This window comes from Myotis myotis, unplaced genomic scaffold (genome assembly GCF_014108235.1).
Source record: "Myotis myotis isolate mMyoMyo1 unplaced genomic scaffold, mMyoMyo1.p scaffold_m19_p_13, whole genome shotgun sequence".
Classification (NCBI taxonomy): domain Eukaryota; kingdom Metazoa; phylum Chordata; class Mammalia; order Chiroptera; family Vespertilionidae; genus Myotis; species Myotis myotis.
In genome coordinates this window covers 8,788,499-8,811,982 of record NW_023416317.1, presented here as the reverse complement: position 1 = coordinate 8,811,982, position 23,484 = coordinate 8,788,499, and the positions used below count along the sequence as shown (strand labels likewise).

Here is a 23,484-nt window from a genome sequence, read left to right as displayed (position 1 = left end):
CACTTTAAAAAACAACAACATTCATCCAGTTAATATTCTCATTATTTAACAGAAACAGTTAATGCCAAAGTTTAAAAAAATCAAGCTCTTGAGTCTGACACAAATTTAATCCCTGGCCCAAAAAGCCTTATGTCTTAGACAAATTACTTAATCCTTCTAAGCCTAATTCTTTATCTGCAAAGGGGGGAGGGGCAATGAAGTACCCACATTGCACAGTTGTACAACCAATGTGTACAACCAATCTTTCTCAAAGGGCTCAAGTGTTGCTTAATAAGAAAAATACTTCCTAAGTATAAGTTAGGAATTTAAAAGGTTCATCAATGATACAAAAGTATCATCATTGTTACTTTTAAAGATAATTTTCCAAGTGGTTTTTACTTTACTGATATTGTTAGACTTCGTTTATGCCGACTTCTGAGCGCCTTCCACAATCAAGGAGTAATTAGGTCATTTCCGAGAAGCAGAATTTGGGGTCCTGTATTGAATTACAGTTTACCGTCTAGTTCACACTCCTTCCTTCGCTGTCATTTATGGAGCAGGAAGTATTGCGCATGTCACTCACCTCACCCCCCCCCCCCCCGACCCTGACCCCAAATCTTATTTTCTCTATTAAGTAATATATTGATCCTGGATGCTATCCTGATAGAATTTTCTGTCTAAACCAGAAGTTCAGTCAAATTAGGATCTGTCAGTTATCTTACAGAAACAAAAGTGTTCATTCACTTATTCAAGTCCTAATTAGCGAGTGGCTAACAAGTGTCAGGACTTTGGATACACAGAGGAGAATATTAAGATCCCCATGGTAATGGAGGGGGCAGTGGAGACAGAAAAAAATGAGTAATTAAATATGTTACCAAAATAGTGAGGCTGGTGAGGAGTGCTATGAGTGACATTCAGCAGGGTGATGTGACAGAAATGTCTAAGGAAAGGGAGCTATTTCAGATTAATGGGCAGGAAAAGGCTATCCCAGGAGAAGGCATTTGAGCTCACACCCGAATGGCAATAACACAGCTCAGAGTAACGTAGGAAAAGGGGACTGTCAGGGAAAAGACCCTTAGCCAAGACCATGACCATGAGGTAAGATCGCATTCAGGAGTCAGGTTTTGAGTCCAAGTTCAGATGAGAAAGGCCAGCAGAATTTAAGCAGGAGGATGTCATAGTCTAATTTGTCATCATTTCAGGTGTCCCTCCTTTTCCTCCTCCCCTCTCTCCCCAGGGACAGCTGCTGTGAAACCCAATGGCATGGTGTCTAACTGCAACATTGGCTTCCACGTTTGCAGCTATGATCTCTATCATTTCATTAGTGAACTTGTCTCATAGGCCATACAACTCCCCGATCACTCCCCACTGTGCTTTAGAACATGTGGACATGGTTAGGTCCGCACCCACAGGAGCCAGGCCAAGAGACGTTGTGAGAGTTTAAAAAATATGGAGGCCTGGCACACGAAATTCATGCGCTGGGGGTGGGGGCATCCCTCAGCCTGGCCTGCATCCTCTTACAGTCCAGGAGCCCATCCTTAGTGCTGCCGCAGAGACAGGAGAGGCTCCCATCATCGCCACTCGCTCACCACTCATGAGCCTGACTTCTAGCTGAGTGGCACTCCCTCTGTGGGAGCACACTGGCCACCAGGGGGCAGCTCCTGCATTGAGCATCTGCCCCCTGGTGGTCAGTGTGTGTCATAGTGACCTGTAGTTACACTGTTCAGTCGATTTGCATATTAGCTTTTTATTATATAGGATTCTCTCCCAGCGGGCTGAGGCCAGTATATCAGTGTCATCCAACAAGAGTAGGGAGGGCAGGGTGTTTATATGTCTCTTATGTGGGTGGGGGTGAACAGTTAGGCCGGATCCAGGTGCAGGCAGTTGCAGGAAGCCGGGTCTAGAGCTGCTCTCCTTGGCCGCTTAGCTGTCTCTTGTGACACCTGAAATGTGAAAGCCACAGCGAGGGAGGAGCCCCATGGGGCACAATGGAACAGTGCTGAGCGCAGGGCAAGGCACAGAGTACGCCTATCAGACACGGCATCCAGTTTTCTCGCCACAGCATCTTACGGAGAGTGTCCTTAAATCTGTCACTAGGTTGCACCAGGTGACATTCGAGGTGCCGACCTGCGAGGGAAAGGAGCGGGAGAAGCTGGCGCTGACCGGGGACTCCTCGTCTTCAGCAGAGTTCTTCGTCACCGTGGCCGTCTTTGCCTTCCTCTACTCCTTGGCCGCCACCGTCGTTTACATTTTCTTCCAGAACAAGTATCGGGAGAACAACCGGGGTCCGCTCATTGTAAGTGGTTTGCTTTCTGCAATAACTTGCTTCTGACCCCTCTGCTTTCTTTTTCCAGGGCCTGAGGGGCTTCGGGGTTACCTGAGCCCCCAAAGCAGATATTTTAAAGGGAATCGCTTTCTTTTTCATCCAAATCTCCTGGATCTAAACTAAAAACATGATGGCTGTCATTCTTTTGTGCTCCTGTGTTGGAAAAGTATTGCAAGACTTGCTACCAACTCATCTGAAATAAATAATTGGAAATCTCGTGAGATCAAGGAAAGAGTAGTGAGGCTTGCTGGAGGTGTATTTATGATTCCAGCATATGGCGGTGGTAGACCATTTTTCTCACTGGTTATTTAGATGGTGCGACTTCTGCTTATTTGAATTGTGTATTCCATTAGTACAGTGGTTCTCAACCTTGGCTGCACATTAGAATCACCTGGGAATCTTTTTAAAATCCTGATTTCTGGGCCTCATCCTCCAAAATTTGTGGCCTCACCCCATAACAAAGAAACAAAATTTCTGGAGGATGAGGCCCAGAAATCAGGATTTTACAAAGATTCCCAGGTGATTCTAATGTGCAGCCAAGGTTGAGAACCACTGCCTTAGTATTTATATGGCATACTGGGCACAGAGCTATTTAGTTTGAAAATGGAGTTCTCCATCTCTGAATATCTCTCTCATTTCTATTTCTCTCTCTCTCTCTCTCTCTCTCTCTCTCTCTCTCTCTCTCTCTCTCTCTCTACCACCAACTCTTTCCTATTTGCTTTTTCTTATACAATGGTTCATGAACTCAATGGGTGAAACCAGCATACGCAAACAGGGACACATGTAGACTTAGGAGGACACAACAACTCTCAGAGGTACATGGTCATGGATAATTTTAAGAAAATAAAACTTAAATTTCTCAACCTTCACATGTACATTTACCTAAAATGTATCTTACTGAGAACTTCCTACATTAAAAAACATCTTGCTGTTTTCTTTCTTAATTACCTGCTCCATTTTAAGAAAGAAAAGAATCTTTTTTTTATTCCAAATATTACTGCACAGCAGATTGCTAGGGTGCGAAGCCTTTGAGGCACTAAAGAAAGGACCATTTGAAATATTGGTGTTGGTGTTAACAAAAGTGAGTGATGGTAATGCTCAGGTAATGTACTGTTTTGATATAAAAAAGGTTTCCATTTTTTTTCTTTCAATAAAATGCAAGTCCCAATCTACTTTTCAGCTGATAGATCATTACAAATAATTTTTGGTGGGCTGAGGGATGTCACTCAGATGGAATTCAAAGTAATTAATGACATCACTATAGCAAAATTTCAGTCATTCTCACCTATTCATTTATGTGAGCAAGCATTCTCAAGACATATAGAAAATGAAAAATGGGAATAGAATTTATGTTGAATCATGTTTCATTGTAGACATAAATAATATTTCTCTCCCCAAATACAAATGAAGTTAAATCAACACATACATTTCTAATAACAATTTAACTTTTTAAATTTAAAATTATTAAAATTTATGTTGTTTTGGACAAGAACACATTCATAATATTTGTAATGATCACCCAACCCAAAGTAAAATTTTGATACTTAAAGCACTAGGGTCACTGGTAAGTAAAAAGTCAAGCAAATTTAGATACATATTTTTGTTACAAAGAAATATAATAGGGTGATTGATTAAATGCCTTCCATATCTATAATAATAAAAGCATAATATGCTAATTAGACCAGATAACCTTCCGGACAAAGCCAGGGCTGCAAGGGAAGCCTGGGTCCTGGGTGCCTGAGAGAAGCCGATGCCAGCAGCTGGGGGAAGGAAGGCGTACTCTTGCACGAATTTCGTGCATTGGGCCTCTAGTTCTAGTTATAAAAAAGGACAGGCTCCTCGAGGAAACTTACTTAGCTGATAACAGTTAATTTTAAAATGAGCCTGCGTCCTAAGAGTCACAGAGGTGGTGAGGACCAGCGTGATGCCATTGCAGCTGCGCAGGGCAAGCCTTGCCAATTCCAATCCCACCATGACTGGCTGTGATTGGGGGCGCAAGAGAGGGCTATTAGACCCAACTTTCATTATGAGTTCGCAGGTTAAAGCAAATCCACAGTGCGAGCAAGATCTCCGGAAGGTGGCTTATACCTAAGAAAACTCTTAAAAACTAGGAAAACGGCCCTGGCCAGTGTGATTCAGCTGGTTGGAACATCATCCCTTACACCAGTGGATGGCAAGTTTGATTCCCAGTCGGGGCACATGTGGGAGGCAACTGATTGATGTTGCTTTCTCCCTTCCTTTCTCTAAAATCAATTTTTTAAAAAAACTAGAAAAACTTTGGTTCATATGTTAACAATATGACCCAATCCTATTTATTCAGAAAGAGGGCTACTGATCATTACTTGGGCATTTCTGTTCTTCTTATCATCTATTCTTTTTTGTTGTTGTTTTGTTTTTAACAAAACACTCACTTTTCTTCGTTCTGTAATTTAGGATTCTCCAAGTCAAATAAGCTTAGTCTGAAACAACAAAGTTACTATATGATGCTGACATGAACTAACTCAAGCAGTTTAAAGAAGTCAGGTATCATTCTAAGCTAAAAATTAATTTATCATCTGGCTCTGTAAGCCTCTAGGACAGCGCTTCTCAACCTGTGGGTCGCGACCCCTTTGAAGGTCGAATGACCCTTTCACAGGGGTCGCCTAATACCATCCTGCATATCAGATATTTACATTACGATTCATAACAGTAGCAACATTACAGTTATGAAGTAGCAACGAAAAATAATTTTATGGTTGGGTCACAACATGAGGAACTGTATTTAAAGGGCCAGAAGGTTGAGAACCACTGCTCTAGGACATGGCATTACAGATCACGCACAGATAAGGTTAATGTGTGGGAAAGTGTTGAGGATGGTCATGGTGTTGATAGGACAACGATAATATCAACTAGTATTGATTGAGTTTCTACTATGTGTTGAGCTTATTTAATATAACAACCATAGCTTATATTATTATTCACATTTTTGGATGAGGAAAGGGAGGCTCGGTTACCCAATTCTCCCAGATCACATCCATCACTAATAGCCAGAGGGTAAAGAACTAGAATCCAGGTCTCTCCAAATCCAGGGCCCAAATTCATAACCTCCATGCAAGAAGGTCCAAAATCCTGTTAGGCAATGTGCTATGCAGTTAGAGGGTGTAAGTGACTGAAACAGATTGGCTTATATACCTGAACAGCTCCTATACTGTCTATCTCTAGTTATGGAGAAACCAAGCCCTGTAACCCTAGACTTCTCTTCAAATTTGATGGTCAAGAGGAATGGAAGCTTTATTTGCCTTCAAAATCCATGTGGAGTGATGGATGATATTAGGATAATTGGAATTCCTGCTTGTGCAACCATTGATCTCTGTTGCACAGGGAAGATGTCCATGATGAGAAAGAAGTTTTTAAAATGCCCAGGATGGCCCTAGCTGGTTTGGCTCAGTGCATAGAGCGTCAGCCTGCAGACCACAGGATCCTGGGTTCAATTCCAGTCAAGGGCACGTACCTCGGTTACAGGCTCCTCCCAAGACTGGGCCCTGGTCAGAGAGCTTGCAGGAGGCAACCAATCGATGTGTTTCTCTCACATCGATGTTTCTCTCTGTCTTTCCCTCTCTCGTCCACTCTCTCTAAAAATCAATAGAGAAATATCCTCAGGTGAGGAATAAATGAATAAATAAATAAGTAAGTAAGTAAAATGCCCAGGATGGAGGTGTGTTATAATTCAGAAACTACGAGAATGATTCCTACACATTTGCAAGCAGTTGTGAGCAAGTACAGACAGACTGGGGCCAGGCTTATCAAAGACTATTTTTAAAAATATCTTTTTCTACTGAATATGCTTGACAAGATTGTACACTTTTAAGTAAAAATCTGAATGTCCTTAGAAATCACTTAATGATGCTGAATGACACATTAGCAAGAAAATCAGGTCAAACCAAAGCTGCATAAGTGCCTCCTTGTGCAGATGAATGCATGCCAGTTCTCAGAGGCAGAGGCCACCTGGATGGTGCAGGATTGTGGAACTGAGATGTCACACCTGGTGACATGTTCCTCCGAGTAGAGTTTTAAAGCCAATCTCCTGCCTGGATCGCTGTGGAAGGACATTCTGAGCCATTTTCAGATCTCGTGTCAAATACTGACACTGTGAGGCATTACTCTTTTTCATATTAATGTGAAGTAGGTTTTAAAAACTATCTTACAGCCGTAACCAGTTTGGCTCAGTGGATAGAGCGTCAGCCTGCAGACTAAAAGGTCCCGGGTTCGATTCCGGTCAAGGGCATGTACCTTGGTTGCAGGCACAACCCTGGTGGGGGGGGGTGCAGGAGGCAGCTGATCAATGTTTCTAACTCTCTATCCCTCTCCCTTCCTCTCTGTAAAAAATCAATACTATATATATATATATATATTAAAAAAACACCTATCTTACAGAGCTGACAGAATGCTCCAAGGAGGAGTATATAGTAAACACCAACCCACATTTGGTGGATCCTTGTCACGGCAAGTTTGGTTTCAAGCAGCTGCTCTAGGAGTTAAGGAGAATCAGTGCCTACCTTAAGACACAGTGGCAAAGGAAGGAGCTATTACGCCAACTGCTTTTCCCATCAAGGAGAGCAGGCGAGCGAAGGCATTCCATGGACGAGCAGTGTTTGCCGTGCAGGTGCGCAGTGCACAGCAGCCGCCATTCGCTCATGCCCAGTGCATCCCCCAGTTTTCCATGTTTCCCATCAGCCTCCACACAGTCTTGAGAAAACGGGAGAGCAGCCAGACTCAGCCCCCTTCTGCAGTTTCCTTTAACTCGCCTTCATTGAGCCCAGCATTGGGAAACGAGGCCTTGGGAGATGAGAAGCTCGCCTGTGGTCAGAGGACAAGTGAACGGCAGAGCAAGGGCTCCGACTCTGAGACTCATGACCTTAAGGGCAGTGGCTCAACTCCAAGTCCTGGGTTGTAACCCCCTGATGACTACTGTTGAACAGTGGGAGCCTGTTACTTCACCTGTAGAATGAAGTTGATGACAGTGCACACTCACAGGGCTGCCGACAGCAAAGGAGGAGCTCGCGCCTGCAGAGCACTCTACGCAGGGAAAGGCAAGGAGGTGACAAATTAACAGCATCTACTGTAACACTGTTGTGGTCATTAATTTTAATTATTCTCCTGCCCATTACTGGGTAGCACCTTAGTCGCATGGAGGGAAATTGCAGCCGCCCTCCTGCAACTGTCTGCAGGCCTCCCAGTTCTGCTTTCCCCGGGGCCCTCCAACCCAGGCAACGCCTCCTCCATGTCCCCCAAGGACAGAGCTTGACTCAGGACTACTGCTAAGACCCCAGTTGATAGGTTGAGCATTCAGTTAACCTTTCTGTTCCTGGAAGATGGATCTTTACCTCCTCACAACAAAATAAGGCTCCTCATTCTCAAGCACAGGCTAAGACCATCACCGAGGGAGGAAAACAGGCGGCAGGTGCCGAGAGAGAGGCTCAGAGAATCGAATGCTAATTTCTATCAACTGCATCTTTACTTGGCTGTCATCAGAGATGGAAATCAGACTTTGCAGTCTCTGAGCTTTTTGTAAATTGCTGAAGAATCTCTCCCTTCCCTCTCAAATCTCCCCCTTCCCTTCTCTCTCTCTCTCTCTCTCTCTCTCTCTCTCTTTCTCTCTCTCTGTCAGTTTTGCTTCATGTCTAAGTGTATTTTCTTTTAATTGATAATGTTTCCACAGGCCAAGCAGCGTGTATATGTTGTTGCATTAATAATTATGGCTCCGCCACAAATGAGTGGCAGGAAGCAAGTAGCTGGGCTTTGGTAATCTAGGGAGGAAGCTTACGCTGCTAGAAGCCAGGCTCTCCCTTCCCAGGGCCAGTGTACCAGGTCCCAGTGGGAATGCTAATACTAAAGACAGCTCCAGAGCATCTGATGGTTGGCGAGAGGATGAGTGGAGGAGACTGGACTTGAAGTTCTGCCCAGGTACAGTGTGTCTGATGCCAAAAATAATAACATCATTTGAAGCCTCCAAAGTATACATCTTGTCAGTCACAGGCATGCCTGTTGGAATCTGACACTCTTGTGATGTGTGTGTGTGTGTTTCTACCTCCTCACTCTTTGAAACAAGAACTATTGACATTACAAAAGGGTATGAACCTAACCTTAACTGATTCTTAATCTATATATCATCTATACATTTTGCATCAACAAATACATTTTTTGTAGAGTTGGCACCACAAATGAAGGCAAATAAACTAGTCTGTTTAAAGTGTTCCCAGCACACCATCTACACATTTTATCAGATTTTACATCCTTAGCTTCTTTATGTTTAGCAGATTCTCTTTTTTAATTTTTATTGAGTTTATTGGAGTCAGTGGGTCAGAGGATAGTGGAGAATTTCTGTCCGAACCCCATTCGTTTTTGTCAGATTCCCTCTTATTCCAGGGAATTCATCATTCAGTTAGAAAGTTCAGGACCTGGTGGAAACTTAGCAAAGCCCACATGTGTCTTTCCTGTGTGTTTCTTTTTTCATTTAAAGAACCATAAAATGTGAAATATAAAAAAAAGAAAGAAAGCCATGCAAAATGCGCCTATTCCGTGCCAAGCACCCCCAGGAGAAACATGACCCCTTTCTGATAGAGACCAGAGTTCTCAGCTGGGGGCGGTGGCCCTTGATAGGCAATGTCTGGGGACATGTTTGCTGTCACTACTGGTGTTGCTGGCATCTATTGGTAGAGGCCAGAGATGTGGCTAAGCCTCCACAGAGCGCAGGAGCACCCACCACAGCAAGGAATTACCCGGCCCCAAATGCCAGCAGTGCTGAAGATGAGAAACATGGTTTACAGCCACAACCAACAGTCACTGAGTACCTGCTGTGTGCCCGGCACTGCTCAGCACTTTATACATGTCTTCTTTTTCAATCCTCAAGCTAACCTTTAAATTTAGTATTTTTATTCCCGTTCTTGAGATGAAGCAAGTGAGGCTGAAGACATTTAAAAGTCTTGCTTCAGGTTACTTGCCCCAGAGGCAATTCAGGTCTATCTGACCTCACCTCAGAAACTGCTTCATTTTTTCCTGAATTCTTCCACTGCTGTGAAACTATACCCCGCACTGAGTTCATTTCTCTTGGTCTATGGACCTCACATCTGGGTCTTGGCTACCCACCCTTAGGCTCCCTGTCTCCCTTTTCCCCCTCTCTATGCCCCTCCCCCCCCCTCCCCCACACAAAACCGAAACTTCAGTTTTGTAGCCTTTATTCAAAGCCCTGCCTTCTGTTCTAACTGACATACTAGAGAGGGAAATGGTGCGACCCCAATTTTTCAACCAATTTTAGGTGTTATGCCTGAAAGAACATTTCTGTTTCCCAGAAGACTTTGAGAACTTCTTCACTGCTCCCGGCTCCATCTTCAACTATGAAATGTGAGCCAACGTGAAGGTTTCCAAGCAATTCAGGGAACTAGTGAAAACTCAGGACTACCAGTCATTTCAACAAGAAGGAAAGGGGCAAATATATTTCCGTATTTAATGAATAGCTATCTATATATTTTTAAATTTGTCTTATATTTTTTCTATACCCTTAGACATTATTGGTTTTTAGTTTTTGCTTTTCAATCAAACAAGTTTACGTGGTGCTTCCGTTTTCCACAGAAGACAAAGTTCTGTCTTGGACTCAAAAGTAGCCACAGCTGTTTAGGCCCCTGGGACCAGGCCCTTGGCTCAGCCTGGGGACACACAGAAGAATGAGACCTGGCTCCCGGCCTCATCAGACCTGCCTCATTCCCATCACCCTCGAGGGCAAAATCTGCCATGGAGAGTCAGGGGCCAGTGCTTAAGAGTGCGGGTTCTGTATCCAGACTGCCTGGGCCCGAATCTGAGTACTACCTGGTATCATCTATGTGGCCTTAGACAGGTTATAGAACTTCTCTGTGCTTCCATTTTCTTGGGGGGGCGGGGGGGCAGGGGGGAGGTTGCCTGGGAAATACAGATAACAATGATTGCTAACATTAATGTGTTAGATTAAAGAGTATTGCACCTAAAGCATTAGAATAACATCAGGTACACAGCAGGTGCTCATTAATTTGAGCCATTATTTCCACCCGCCTGGTATTATTATCTACCCTGGTCCATACTGTGCTTTTATGTAGCCGGTGTCTATTAACCTCCGTGAAATGATTGGCTAGAAAACACGTGGGTGAGTACAAACTCCACTGACTTTCTCATCTTGAGAAATGCTTTGGAGGGTCTTGCTGCACAGTTCACCTCGAACACCCTTTCTTATTATTTTTGGTTCTTTGAGCCTCCAAATTCAGCATAAGCTGCTGTCATTGCACGCAAATGCCATCAGCCCCACGATGTCCCCCTGCCCCCCGCCTCTCAGTTTCCTCCCTTTAGCTCCCCCTTCGGCATGCTGGCGCCCAGGAGGCCTCGTGCGTCAGGGAAGGAGGGGACTGAACACAGCTTCGTTAAAGTAACCGGGCTCCAGAGAACAGGAACTTGAGTCCCTTATCAACCAGCAAAGCTGAAAATAGCAGGAGAGTGTGAAGAGCACAATTGTGTAACAGGAAGAAACTGGAAAATGCGATTGTTTGGAGGCATCCAACTGAGAAACTGGGTCAGACGTTCACCCTCCTCCTGTCAGGTTTTGAAAGTGGTGAGATATTTCCCACTCCGCTTCCCCCACCCAGGATGGCAAAAATACCCTTACTATTTGCCAAGTTCATGCCTTTGATTTCAGAACAAGCAGACTCACACACAGCAGCTTTGGCTCGCCGGGGCCCTCAGCAGTTTAAGGGTGCCTTGCTCTAAGACCGCTGGTTCGTTACACTTGCAAATAACGGGCATGAAGTCCAGAGCTGGGTTATTTTGCAGCCCTCTTAGCCCTTTCTCCCAGCTGGGCATCTTCACCTCCATTGCTTATTAGCAGGACCCAAATCAAAGCTAGGAAGCCACACAAGGAAGTACTCCAACATTTGCTCAGGCATGCCCTCACTGGTGTGGCTCAGTGGGTTGGGCGTTGTCCTGTGCACTGAAAGGTTGCCAGTCGATTCCTGGTCCCAGGGTAGGGGGCTTGCAGGAAGCAACCAATCAATGTTTCTCTCTGAAAAATCTTTTTTAAAAAATTTGCCCAGGTAACATGGAGGAAGTGATGAAAACGTGACTCTAGTAAAACTGACTTGGATCCCTTATGAAGGAAAATGGTTTCTGGAAATACCTGAGAACTTGGCCAAGATATGATCTCACCTTCTCTCAACCACCTACCTCTGAGACCTGAAACTTGGCACCCGCTCCATGTGGTTCTCCAATGTCTAAGAAATATCGAATTGATTCCTCTATTATCTCAAGAAGTAACCAGCTAAGCCTGAATTGCCATGGGTTTTAGTTGAGGCCTAGTAGTCCACTGGCAAACTGACTAGCCACGCCTATGGACAGAAAACAATGCAGATATTGACAACCTAGAAATTAAAAGACAAAAAAATATATATTATAGTGGAAAAAGAACTTAGGAAAATTTCAGTTGAGGCCAGAGGGAACAGAGCTTAAATGTCATTGTTTCAGCTGCTGTTTATTTGTGAGTGCTTTCCATGGGCCAGAGAGTAAATAAGACAAAAGAAATTGTGTTTACTTCTTCCACACACCGTCGAGGTGCCCATTTTATAGATGTTGAATCAGATTCACGGAGACTGAGTGACTTGTTTGGTGATGCAGTGAGTGAGCCTCCTGGCATGCTCTTCCCCACTGTGCCATGCCGCCACGGCATCTGTACCTGGGAGGAGGAAAATGAAAATCCAAGAACGTCCACCCTGGGGCTGAAAGTCCAATCAATAAGACAAGACAGGGCATAGCAGGATATAAAAGCACCATCGAAGTGTGTTTGTTATTACAGGTGTAGAGACATCATGTAGGAACCAACAGGAAAGAGTGTGTATGATTGGCTTGTGAGGTCAAAGAAAGTTTATGGGGTCCATGAGACTTGACCGAGAATAGAAACTAGCTGGATGGAAAGGAGAGCTTTTTGAATATCTTAAAATAGGGGTGTATAATGTGATGGCAGACACTAGTTTGGCCTGCTGGCTTCCTTCCCTGGGATAACCAGCCCTCTCCCTCTCACATAGCCTTGCTGGACTGTCGATCAGTAACATAAGAGGCCAAGTGACTCAAGCCAGGCCATCAAAGTCTCCTCTGGGGTTTATCTGTGGGGTGAAGTTCTTCTCCCTCTGAAACTGCCAGGTAGAAGATGTGAGTCTAAATGGTGGCCACATTGCACAGTGTGGAAGGACTCTGTAAATAATAAAGCTAAGCAGAGATACAAAGCTCCTAGATATGGAGAGAGAAAAGGTAGAGAGAAAGAAAAAAACACCAATAACAGCAAAAATAAAGATAAAAGTAAGTATGTGGATTTGCCCATACTTGAAGCCACATACACTCTAGACCAGTGGTTCTCAACCTTCCTAATGCCACGACCCCTTAATACAGTTCCTCATGTTGTGGTGACCCCCAACCATAAAATTATTTTTGTTGCTACTTCATAACTGTAATTTTGCTACTGTTATGAATCCTAATGTAAATATCTGATATGCAGGATGTATTTTCATTGCTACAAACTGAACATAATTAAAGCATAGTGATTAATCACAAAAACAATATGTAATTATATATGTGTTTTCCGATAGTCTTAGGCAACCCCTGTGAAAGGGTCATTTGACCTCCCAAAGGGGTCGTGACCCACAGGTTGAGAACCGCTGCTCTAGACTTTCCAGTTACATGAGCTACTCAATTTCTCTTTGTGCTTGCTTGTTTGATTGGGTTTCTAATACTTGCCAAATGAATGATTGTCACCAATACATCATTTCTACTTCTTTGTAAAAAAGTTATAAGAATCCATATATCAAAAGATAGTTATTGATACTCAATAACAGTTTTCTAGTATGGTTGTTGTTAGGTGCTAAGCACATAGTAAATGCTTAATAATAGTTTATTTATTTATTTATAAGACCAAGAAAGAATAAGATAAAATAGTCTGGAAGTACTTTTATATTCATTATTGTTTAACACTAGCTTTTTCTTTTTATTGAACTTATTGGGGCGACATCCTATATAATAAAAGGGTAATATGCAAATTGACCCTAATGGCAGAATGACCGGTCATTATGACATGCACTGACCACCAGGAGGCAGACACTCAATGCAGGAGCTGCCCCCTGGTGGTCAGTGCACTTCCACAGGGGGAGCACCACTCAGTCAGAAGGCAGCTCATGGCTGGCCAGCGCAGAGGCAGTGGCGGGAGCCTCTCCCACCTCTGTAGCAGCGCTAAAGGTGTCCGACTAACGGCTTTTGCCATTAGTTGGACATCCCCTGAGGGTTCCTGGGCTGCCAGAGGGATGTCTGATTGCCAGCTTAGGCCCAATCCCCCCAGAGAATGGGCCTAAGCCAGCAGGTGGACATCCCCCAAGGGGTCCCACACTATGAGAGGGCACAGGCTGGGCTGAGGTTCCCCCTGCCCGCCAGTGCATGAATTTTCATGCACCAGGCCTCTAGTTGGTTAATAAAATTATATAGGTTTCAAGTGTACAGTTCTGTAAACATCATCTACATACTGTATTGTGTGTTCACTGCCCAAGTCAAGTCTCCTTCCATCACAATTTATCTCCCCTATACCCTCTTCACCTCCCCTTACCTCCCATTTCCCTCTGGTATTTACCATACTGTTTTCTGTCTATAAGATTTGTTTTGTTTTTTTGTGGGTGTTTTTTCTTAATCCCTTAACTATAGTTTTTTCCATTTGTAATAGCTGCATAATATCCCATTACAGTGAGATAACATGAATTATTTGGTCAATTTTTTATTGTTGGACTTTGAATTTTTCATGGCTTTGAATTTTTCTCTCTCATAAACAATATTATGATCAGCCTTGCACTTCAACTTTGACACATTTTATTTTTTATTGAACTTATTGGGGTAACATTGGTTTGCAAAACCCACACAGGTTTCACGTGTACAACTCAACAAAATATCATCTGCACACTGCGTTGTGCACCCACTACCCCAAACAAAGCCTCCTCTGTCCCACGACACCCCCTCTCTGCCCATCTCCATTACTTACCCCCTTTCCCTCTGGCTATTACCACACTGTGGTCGGTTGACACACATTTTAAATCATTTCTTTCGGATAAAACCCAGAAAGTTATTATCTTCCTGATTTTTAAAGCTGAAGTTTCTGTTTTAAACACCTATAAAACAGATCCCAACAGATTACCCCCAATCTGAATGAAAAATTTGGATTTCAACTTTTGACTCTACCCTAGACCCTGCAATATTGGAGAAGAGAAATTCCAAAAAAGATCTATAAAGAATGTACTTCTCAGAGAGGAAACATAATTTTTTTAAACTTGTTGTAGGAAGGTTGCCACTGAAACATTTGCTTTGAAACCTGAGGCACTAAGGGGCAGAAAAATTCAATCAAGTTCCGTTTAAGTATGCCGAAGCTCAGACTTTTAATCACCAGTGAGAAGTCCCCACAACAGGCATTAATCTGCATGGCAGCGAAAGCTTAGCCCAGTGCTGTGCTCTGCATACCCCTCCATTTGGCAGTGTCCTGTCTCACTGAGGCTCAGTAAGTGAAGTTCAAGACCATTAACTGCTCCTCTGGGCACAAGCAGAAGAAAGATTCCATGTGATGAATTTTTTAAATAATGGGATGCTTTGTCAGTTTCGCCCTGGGCTGTCCCCAGTGTGCGTGGCAAGCAAGCCAGCAGATGGTCGGGGAGCCGCAATGGTCGGTAGGCGTCTTGGCCGAGCCCTGCCCACTGCAGTGGGCCTCCCAAGAGCTTCTGCATAAATGTGGAGATGCCTTTCAAACCCCAGTTAAGCTGCATCCCGCAGCCTTTCCTAGTTTTAGTTTTTTTCTTTTTCTTTCATTCCTTCATTTATTTATTTTTGGACTTGTTCTGTAAATTGTTGATTCAGGATTGAAAAAAACCCAAGACCAAACTACATGGGATTAATGTCCCTGATTAGAAGATCCAACTGCTTGGGACCCTATTCTGGGCTTTATGACATCCCTGTGCCGTAAGGATTGGCAAAGTAATAGAGAACAGGCTGGGTGAGGGGCCCTGGCGAGAACTGATTCAGATTAGGTCAAATTTATGGAGACTTTTTTAAAATATATATATATATATATATATATTATTGATTTTTTACAGAGAAGAAGGGAGAGGGATAGAGAGTCAGAAACATCAATGAGAGAGAAACATCGATCAGCTGCTTCCTGCACACTCCCTACCGGGGATGTGCCTGCAACCAAGGTACATGCCCCTGACCGGAATCGAACCTGGGACCCTTGAGTCCGCAGGCCGACGCTCTATCCACTGAGCCAAACCGGTTTGGGCAAATTTATGGAGACTTTTGATGGTCTCCTACCTCCTGACTTCCATTCTTCCATCATCATAAACGCAGCTGTATTTAGGCATTAGCACCACTGCTTTATAGGAAATAGACTCCTCACTCCAGCATTGGCAGCCGTCCTAAGCCACGACCCTTCACCTACTCTCCAGAGCTGTCTTAAACCATTCCTTACAGCTCATGTTTTAGCCAAACTGAACTGCTTACCATTCCCTCAGCATGCTGCCTACATTTCTATGTCTGCAGCATTATTGAGTTCCTGCAACCTGAAGGCCTTCCTTCCCTCCCCCATCTCAGCCTATCAAATTTGACTCATCCTCAGAGAATCATCTCCAAGGCTATCTGTTCCATGAAGAATTTCTTCACTGTCCACATCCTTCCTTCTGAAGATATATGAATTCTCCCTCCTCAAACCCCCACAGCTCTGTGTGGAAGTCTTTGTGTGTAAACCATTCCTGCTTTGTACTTTAGTTAGATGTGGTTTTGTCTGATTCCACCACTAAACATTAAACATCTGAAGGGTAAGGACTATTTCTAACACACTGTAGTTCTCTAAAGTCAGTATTAAAAGTGAAATGAATGACCTTCCACGCTGGTCATGAAGGATGGGATATGTGTAAGCATTCGTCGACTTCTTACTGTGTGCCAGGAGCTGTAGTTAGCACTGGCTGTACATAGCGAATGTATATTCCAAAAGAAACATAGAAAGAACTCCCCAAAATACAAGTATGCACTATCTAGATCTGGGTCTGTAGATGTTGCAGGTATCCATTGGGACTGCTACACCTTAAGCAACAGAACTTTGAAAATCCCAATAAACATCCTTGTTAAGACAATGAAGAAACTGACCTCAGAAGAAACTGAACTTGCTATTTCAAAATGTTGGACCCCAGTTCTTCTCAAATACTACCGACAGCATGCATTCTGTTGTACAGGGGCATCTGCCCAACCAAAGGATGTGAAGGTATGTCTTTTATGCACTTTGTTCTGATAAATCATTTTGTAAGAGGGAAATGGAATCAAAATATACGGTAGTACACACAGCATCGTGTTAATCTTTGCTCCTCTTTGACAAGTGAGATTTGCTTTAATTCATACCTTTCAGTTTAAAGAAGTATTCATCATTGTGCTTCATCAAGGTGAATTCAAATTCTTAAACTTCTGAAGCATCATTTCAGCCTCTGGTTACTGATGCTTCTCTGTTTCCTGGTTGTGGGAGGTTGTTTGGTAAATATGTAATCAGAAAAGTAAAGAATTGCTCTTGAGTAAGAGCCATTCTCTTAAAGACTCGAATGACTAGAATATGAATTTCCCCCAGAGAGCAGCAGAGAATTGGTAATATTCTGTTTTCAAAATTCAGATAATTTCCAAATGCTTGTAAAGTAACAGAAACCTCTTTTCTACTATGTCTAATAAAATGAAGCTAATTCACAAAGATGTTTAACTCTTGCTGATATAAAGTAGTTTGGTGATAGACTATGTATGAATGGATTCCTGAGGTGGGTGGAAGATAAGTCAACTTATTTCTCCAAAACAAATGAAATTTTCTGGAAGAAAATCTTTTTCTGGCTGGACCAGGGGACCGCACCCACATCTGTACTCACAGGACAATGCCACATTTTTACTTTTCTGTATATGTGTCCATTTCTTATGCTGGAAAAAGAAAATCTTGACAATTGGTCTAGTTTTGTTGTTTCTGAAGAACCAGCACTAAGTAAGAAATAGCAGGAATTCAGTAAATGCTTATTAAAGGAATGAACTCCAAGCTCCAATTGTATGTACATGCCTCCTTAACTGTATTCAGACTTTTAGTTTAAGCTAATCATACATATACCTGAGAGATCTTTATGCTGCCATATGTCCACATTTGGTTGTAATTCAACTTAAAATCTGTCCAATTGATTCTACCTATTGAAGCAAATTGCTCTGACAGGCCTTCATTTTCATCAAAATTCCAATTCAGTCTATGCTTTTTTGGTATATCCTCTTAACTGCCTTTTTTGCTGTGAGATTATTCAAACTCTTCTCTTCTGTCTTAAGCATTGTTCTTGCAACAAAGCTCGATGCCTGCTGACGTAGGGTAAGGCGTTGCGGTAGGCATGCTCACCTAAGCCTGTGTCTCTCCATCCTCTTTTGCTCTCTCATTTAATCTTTATCTCTCCAAACCAGAAATACTCCCTTACCCCAAAGCTCTTGAATTAGGGAAAAGGTCAGAAATTAAACGTTATCTCATCATTCTTGTTTGGAAATACGGAATCCTCACTGGTTTGTGAAAGTGGGATATAAGAAGCCATTTTCCCCATCTAAACCTGAACAACAGCTAAGTAGAAGCGAAGGGATAGATTTAAATGAGAACGGCTCTTATTAAATCAGCCCAAATCAAAGCTGATTTTACTGCAGGAACTGTACGCCTGACAAGGTGTAATTATAAAAACTTGATCTCCTGCTGCCTTTATGCATATTCACATTATGAACTTAGACCCCTAAAAGCCTCCCAGGACTGCCTTCCCATTTTTAATAAGCACTGAGAATGAGGTGCTTCCTGAAGGAATTAAATGAGGAAGGAGTTTTTTTGGTTTTCTTTTTCTTTTCTTTTTTTAGCTGAGCAACAACATTAAGACAAAGAGGCAGCTATTCTGCTGGGTTTGTGTGTGCTCTAAGAGCCAGAAATGAAGTTGAACCTCTGGAGCGTCAGCAAAGGCCTTGTAGTTTGACAATTAAGGGAACAACTGATCCATCGGGGGCGGGGGGGGGGGGGGGAGGGAACAATCTTATTATTAATTGCAACTTCTAAATAACATCACTGGGTCTCTGTGCAATTGCTTGGGAATACTTGTCTTTGGGAAAAGGAGGGTGTTTCTGAGAACTGTCCGAAGATTGGGTAACGCAGAGCCTGGCTACCAGCTGGATCAGGTTCCAGGTGATGAGTTGCTGTAATGGGCCAGAACCAGCCAGGTGAGGGGAGAGCGGCATCAGCTCCGGCCAGCAGGTGATCACCCCTGCTCATCCCGCGTGGCTGCCAACCTCAGCACTCTGCTCTGCCAGGTGGAGTCACACTTCAGGGAGCCTCTTAAAAGAGGCAGTCAGGGTGGTTGAGAGGCTGGTTTCTAATGCCCCCAGCTCCCCAAATAAAAATTAATGCCATGACGCCCCCAATTCTATGAGTTTTAAGAAAGTAAAACTGCGGATAAAATCATGAATGCTGTGAGCAGCTTTGAAATCATTACTTTCGTCACACTCTGTCTTACCAATAGAGGCTCAGAGAAGTTGTCACTTGCCCACAGTCACTCAGCTTGTTCCAGAAAGCTCCATTATCACCTCGCACATCCAAAGGCCATGAAGAAAGGGTTCACGCTGCCACCCTGCAGTCCCATTATTCCATGTCAGTCTGGTTCAGGGCAGAAAAGAATTATGGGTTGTGCTGTGAGTTTTCTTGTCCTTGTTTACATCAAAACAATAGCTGACTTCGGGACAGGATGCCTCCACCGAAGCTGGGATAGATTTAACTCTATTTTGCAAAGAATATTTACTTCCAGCATGCACTGAGTTTGGAGCTCCCAGGTGGGTGCATCAGTTGGTGAAGCCATTAGTTGAATGTCAGGGCAATTTTTCTTTCCCCCCCTTAGAATCTGGGCTCTTTTCTTTCCCTGCTGTGGATGATTAAATCTAAAATATTTATGTGGCTTTATAATAACTATTCAACATTTAATGCACCTGATATTTGCCAAAGTGCTTGACAGTCAGTGTTTATTAACATGAAAATAATTGCTAAGAAATCTGAACTGTGACATTTTGGGGGCAAGTCCCTTTGGGGCTACACAGGGTGTTCCTGAGAACTATGTTGGGGTCAGTGATTCTGAGTGAAATTTATTGGCCAAATTCTGTCTAGGGCCTCATACTTGAAGGTCCCCCTAGTTTACCAGGCTTTGTCCCGGGAATCCTGAAGGACAGTATGATATTATGCATCCCATTCTCTTATCAAGCGCTTACTAAGGATCAACTAGGGGTTGAGGATGAAGAATTAATAAGACTGCTCAGATCTGGGTTCGGTGTTCCTGCCGTGCTGCCTGGGGTCCAGCCTTAACTAGAACTAATGGTTGTCAATGGCAGGGACCAGGGGACAGGAGATGGGGGGATGGGGGGGGTGAAATATGGCACAGGCTGGGGACATTTTTGGTTGTCACTACTGGAGAGGGCACTACTAGCACCTAGTGGTAGAGGCCTGGAATGTTGCCAAACACTCTAGGGCAGGAGTGGGCAAACTTTTTGACTCGAGGGCCACAGTGGGTTCTTAAACTGGACCGGAGGGCCGGAGCAAAAGCATGAATGGAGTGTTTGTGTGAACTAATATAAATTCAAAGTAAACATCATTACATAAAAGGGTACGGTCTTTTTTTTTTTTAGTTTTATTCATTTCAAACGGGCCGGATCCGGCCCGCGGGCCATAGTTTGCCCAGGGCTGCTCTAGGGTGCAGGATAACCCAGCGCAACAAAGAATTTTCCAGTCCAAAATGTCGACCATGTGGTGGTGGAGAAACCCATTGTGAGCCTTATTTCTCTGTTTATTATTATTCCTGGTTACACATCAGCCTGCCCCACTATATTGTAAGACCTTTGAGTGCAGAGACCATTTCTTATTTTTTGCTATATCCTAAAAATAAGAATAAAAAGCTAATAAGAATAAATAAATGAAAGTTTGTGAGGGATTTGTTCTTCGTTCCAGCCCTTGATTTCACACCCACCCTCTGCTGAGTGCTCCAAGATCGAAACTTTCTCTACTGCTTCTAGAACCTCCACCCACCAACTCTACAGCACCTGACACATAGAACACAACTCAGTACATAGTGTTGAGTGAATCAGTGAATATCCACACCCATTAGCTTTGCTCAGCCACCAAGACGTCCTCCCTGCACAGGAACCAGTGAGAGATTGTAGGGACAAATAGCCTTTCCCAGACATGGTTCCCACAGCTCCCAGCTGCACTGTGGCTTCAGACAGAAAGGTGGGCTTAATATGACCTGGGATGTGGGCAAAGCTTCACAGAGCAAATAATATGTAAACAGACTGTCAGTTTACTCTAAAGACACTTAACCATCGAGCCCATAGACACACAACAGAAGGTCTGGGCCTCCTGTTTTCTGGGCGGGTGGAATTCTCTTCATTCAGCAGCGAGCATGCATGGCTAGGGGGTCAGGAAGATCTTACGCAGAAACTTGCTAAGGAGTGAAGTAAAGACTAGGTGAGGTTCCGACTTCTCCACGCCTAGACTTTGAAAGAAACACTGAGGCTTTGAGTTAACATTCTTTTCCTTTTGTACTAAACTCTTTCAATAAAAAACAATCGCTTATCATCTTTAGGGCCAGTTATTGTGAAAATCAGTGCCTACTTCTTTATGATCCAGAGTGTCACGGTTTTATTAAGAACAAGTATTAGTGACAATAAAGGTGCTGTGTTTAACCTTAGGTAAAATAACTTTCTTCATTCTGTAGTCCCATCTGACACACTACTGCAGCATAGAGGGCCCCAGCTGAGACCGTCACATGCATTTCTTCCGAGACGAGGTTAAGAAGATCCTCCTCGGCTCAGCGGCGCCCATCACCTGGGTGTAGATGTAGGGACTTCACAGCTTTGTGAGTTTGATTCCAAGTGAACCTTTCAGGCTGAGATGCTGCCGGTATTTGAGATACTGTTCGAGCCGGATTCTGCGAGCCCATGAAAGAAACACCAGATGGTGATTTGTCTGAGGGTAAGGGAACTGGTGCTAATTTTAGAACATTCTTGGCCATTTCTCTTACCCAAAGCGAGGAAGGGAATTCTCAGTTGGAAAGACTTTCCAAGTTTCAAGAAGGAGCTGTTTGATTTCCTTAAAAGTATGCCATCATTCTGCTTAGCAGTATGTCGGGCCAGACCACGGCATTGCATGCAGAGCGAACGTGTTATAAATCTCCTTCCAGTCATTGGAGAACGTATCATCTACCAGGACAAAGGTGGGCCTCCCACACCTGTGGCCCACTGACCCACTGACATCCATTTCCACATTCACTCTACCCCTGAACACCTCCTTTTTGAACTTGCCAAGCTGGTTGGACCTGTTTTTAAATCTCTGGTTTAAACTGTCAGGTGGCAAATACCAAAAAGGCTCACGGGTGAGGAGAAGGAAGTGAAAGGTGTATGAAACACAGACTGGGGGGACCTGGGCCTGCTGGCATGTGGTGAGGCAGATGGCTATGCAGATGCACTCTCACACTCCCTGCAAGGTAAACTGTGAGCCAGGGAGCAGCAGGTGGCTGGGTGAATGCAAGCTTCCATGCTGCCTGCTGTTTACAGTTCATCTCAGAGCCTGCGGTCTTCCTTACTGAACCCAACAGTGTCTATTGAGCAGTCACCATGTGGAAACTCAAGGCTAGCCTCTGAGACCCAGAGGCAGTTGGATAAGAGAGTCCTGGCTTTAGGGTTATGTGATCCACGGTGCCACGGGCCAGAATGTTGGGAAAGCAAATTGTCGTATAGGAGGCAAGAAGGAACAAGGATAAATCCAACCTGAGAAAGTGTGTTGAGGAACAGATGGTCAAGTGTGAGAATGAAGGCTGGGCTTCTATACCCTGGGAAGCTTCTTCCAAGAGGAAAGACATCGAATAAGGGGCCAGGAGCGGAAGAGGACAGAGGGAGTGTGTGTGCACCTGTGTGAGTGTGTGTGTGCGTATGTGAGCATGAGTACATGTGTGTGTGTGCTTGCATGTGTGAGGGTAGGTAGGTATGAGTGTGTAAGTGAAGGTGTGAATGTGTGAGGGCAAGTGTAATTTAGAGGTGAAGGCCCTAGGTGAGGCTGTGGGAAGAGCCCAATTGTGGAGAATGGGTTTACATCCTATAAAAAGACCCGATGCTTGCTTCCTCTTCAAAAGTAAAAATAAAATATAAAAATCCCAAGGCAGGATGAATACTAAGACACTTATGTATTCCATTGGAAGTTTTCCGTTGGAGAGGGGTATTAGTAAACCTGTGTTTTTAGAAGCTTATGTTGCCCTGGCCAGGTGGCTCAGTTGGTTGGAGCACAGTCCCAGACAGCAAAAGACTACAGGTTCAATTCCCAGTCGGGGCATATGCCTGGGTTGCTGGTTTGGTCCCCAGTCAGGGTGCATGGGGGAGGCAGCTAATCAATGTTTTTCTTACATTTCTCTCTCTCACTCTCCCTCCCTTTCTCTCTAAAAATCAATGGAAACATATCCTCGGGTAAGGATTAATTTTTAAAAATGTTTAAATAAAAAGTTTATGTTAATTAAATAATTTGCTGGTAGTAGCGGTTGGGGGCTGATTAGGAGACGATTGAAATAGTCTAAAGAAAAAGCAGTAAGACTCTAATCATTACACAAGCTCTTTCATGAGCACTTACTGTGTGCCAGGCATGAAACCAAGTGCTTCGCCTACATTATTCAGTAAAGCTCACAGAAATCCCATGTATTTTTATTCCCATTTCAGATGAGTCCTGAGGTCAGTAACATGGAAGGTAGTGGCTTAGCCAGATGTGAAACCAGATCTGTCTGATCCGTGGCCTGTGCTGGTAACCGCCACCATACACTATCCCATAGCAAAGTGGGAGGGCGGGGCAGGAAGGGGGTGCTTCAGCAGGCTCCCGGTGGAACCTGGGAGTTTCTTTCAGCCAAGCTGGTACCTGCCAGTGCAGGAGTAGGGCTGGAGACGAGAAGCTCTTTTCACACGAGGAGTGGAGGACACCCATGTGGACATAGCAGCAAAGAGGTGGGATGTGGATCTGAGATGTGCAGGAGGTAATGGGGGGATGAGAATGTGAGAGAGGGGAAGGG

General features: G+C 43.9%; 1 protein-coding gene across 2 annotated transcripts in view; it reads left to right on the top strand.

Moving 5' to 3' along the window:
* The window catches only part of SYNPR (synaptoporin), a 268,069-nt gene that overhangs the window by 227,246 nt on the left and 17,339 nt on the right, over positions 1–23,484 (top strand). For both annotated transcript variants that reach the window (XM_036331678.1, XM_036331679.1), the window contains one exon: positions 2,077–2,275. In XM_036331678.1, coding sequence (XP_036187571.1) covers positions 2,077–2,275 — 199 coding nt within the window. The remainder of the gene's footprint in view (positions 1–2,076; positions 2,276–23,484) is intronic.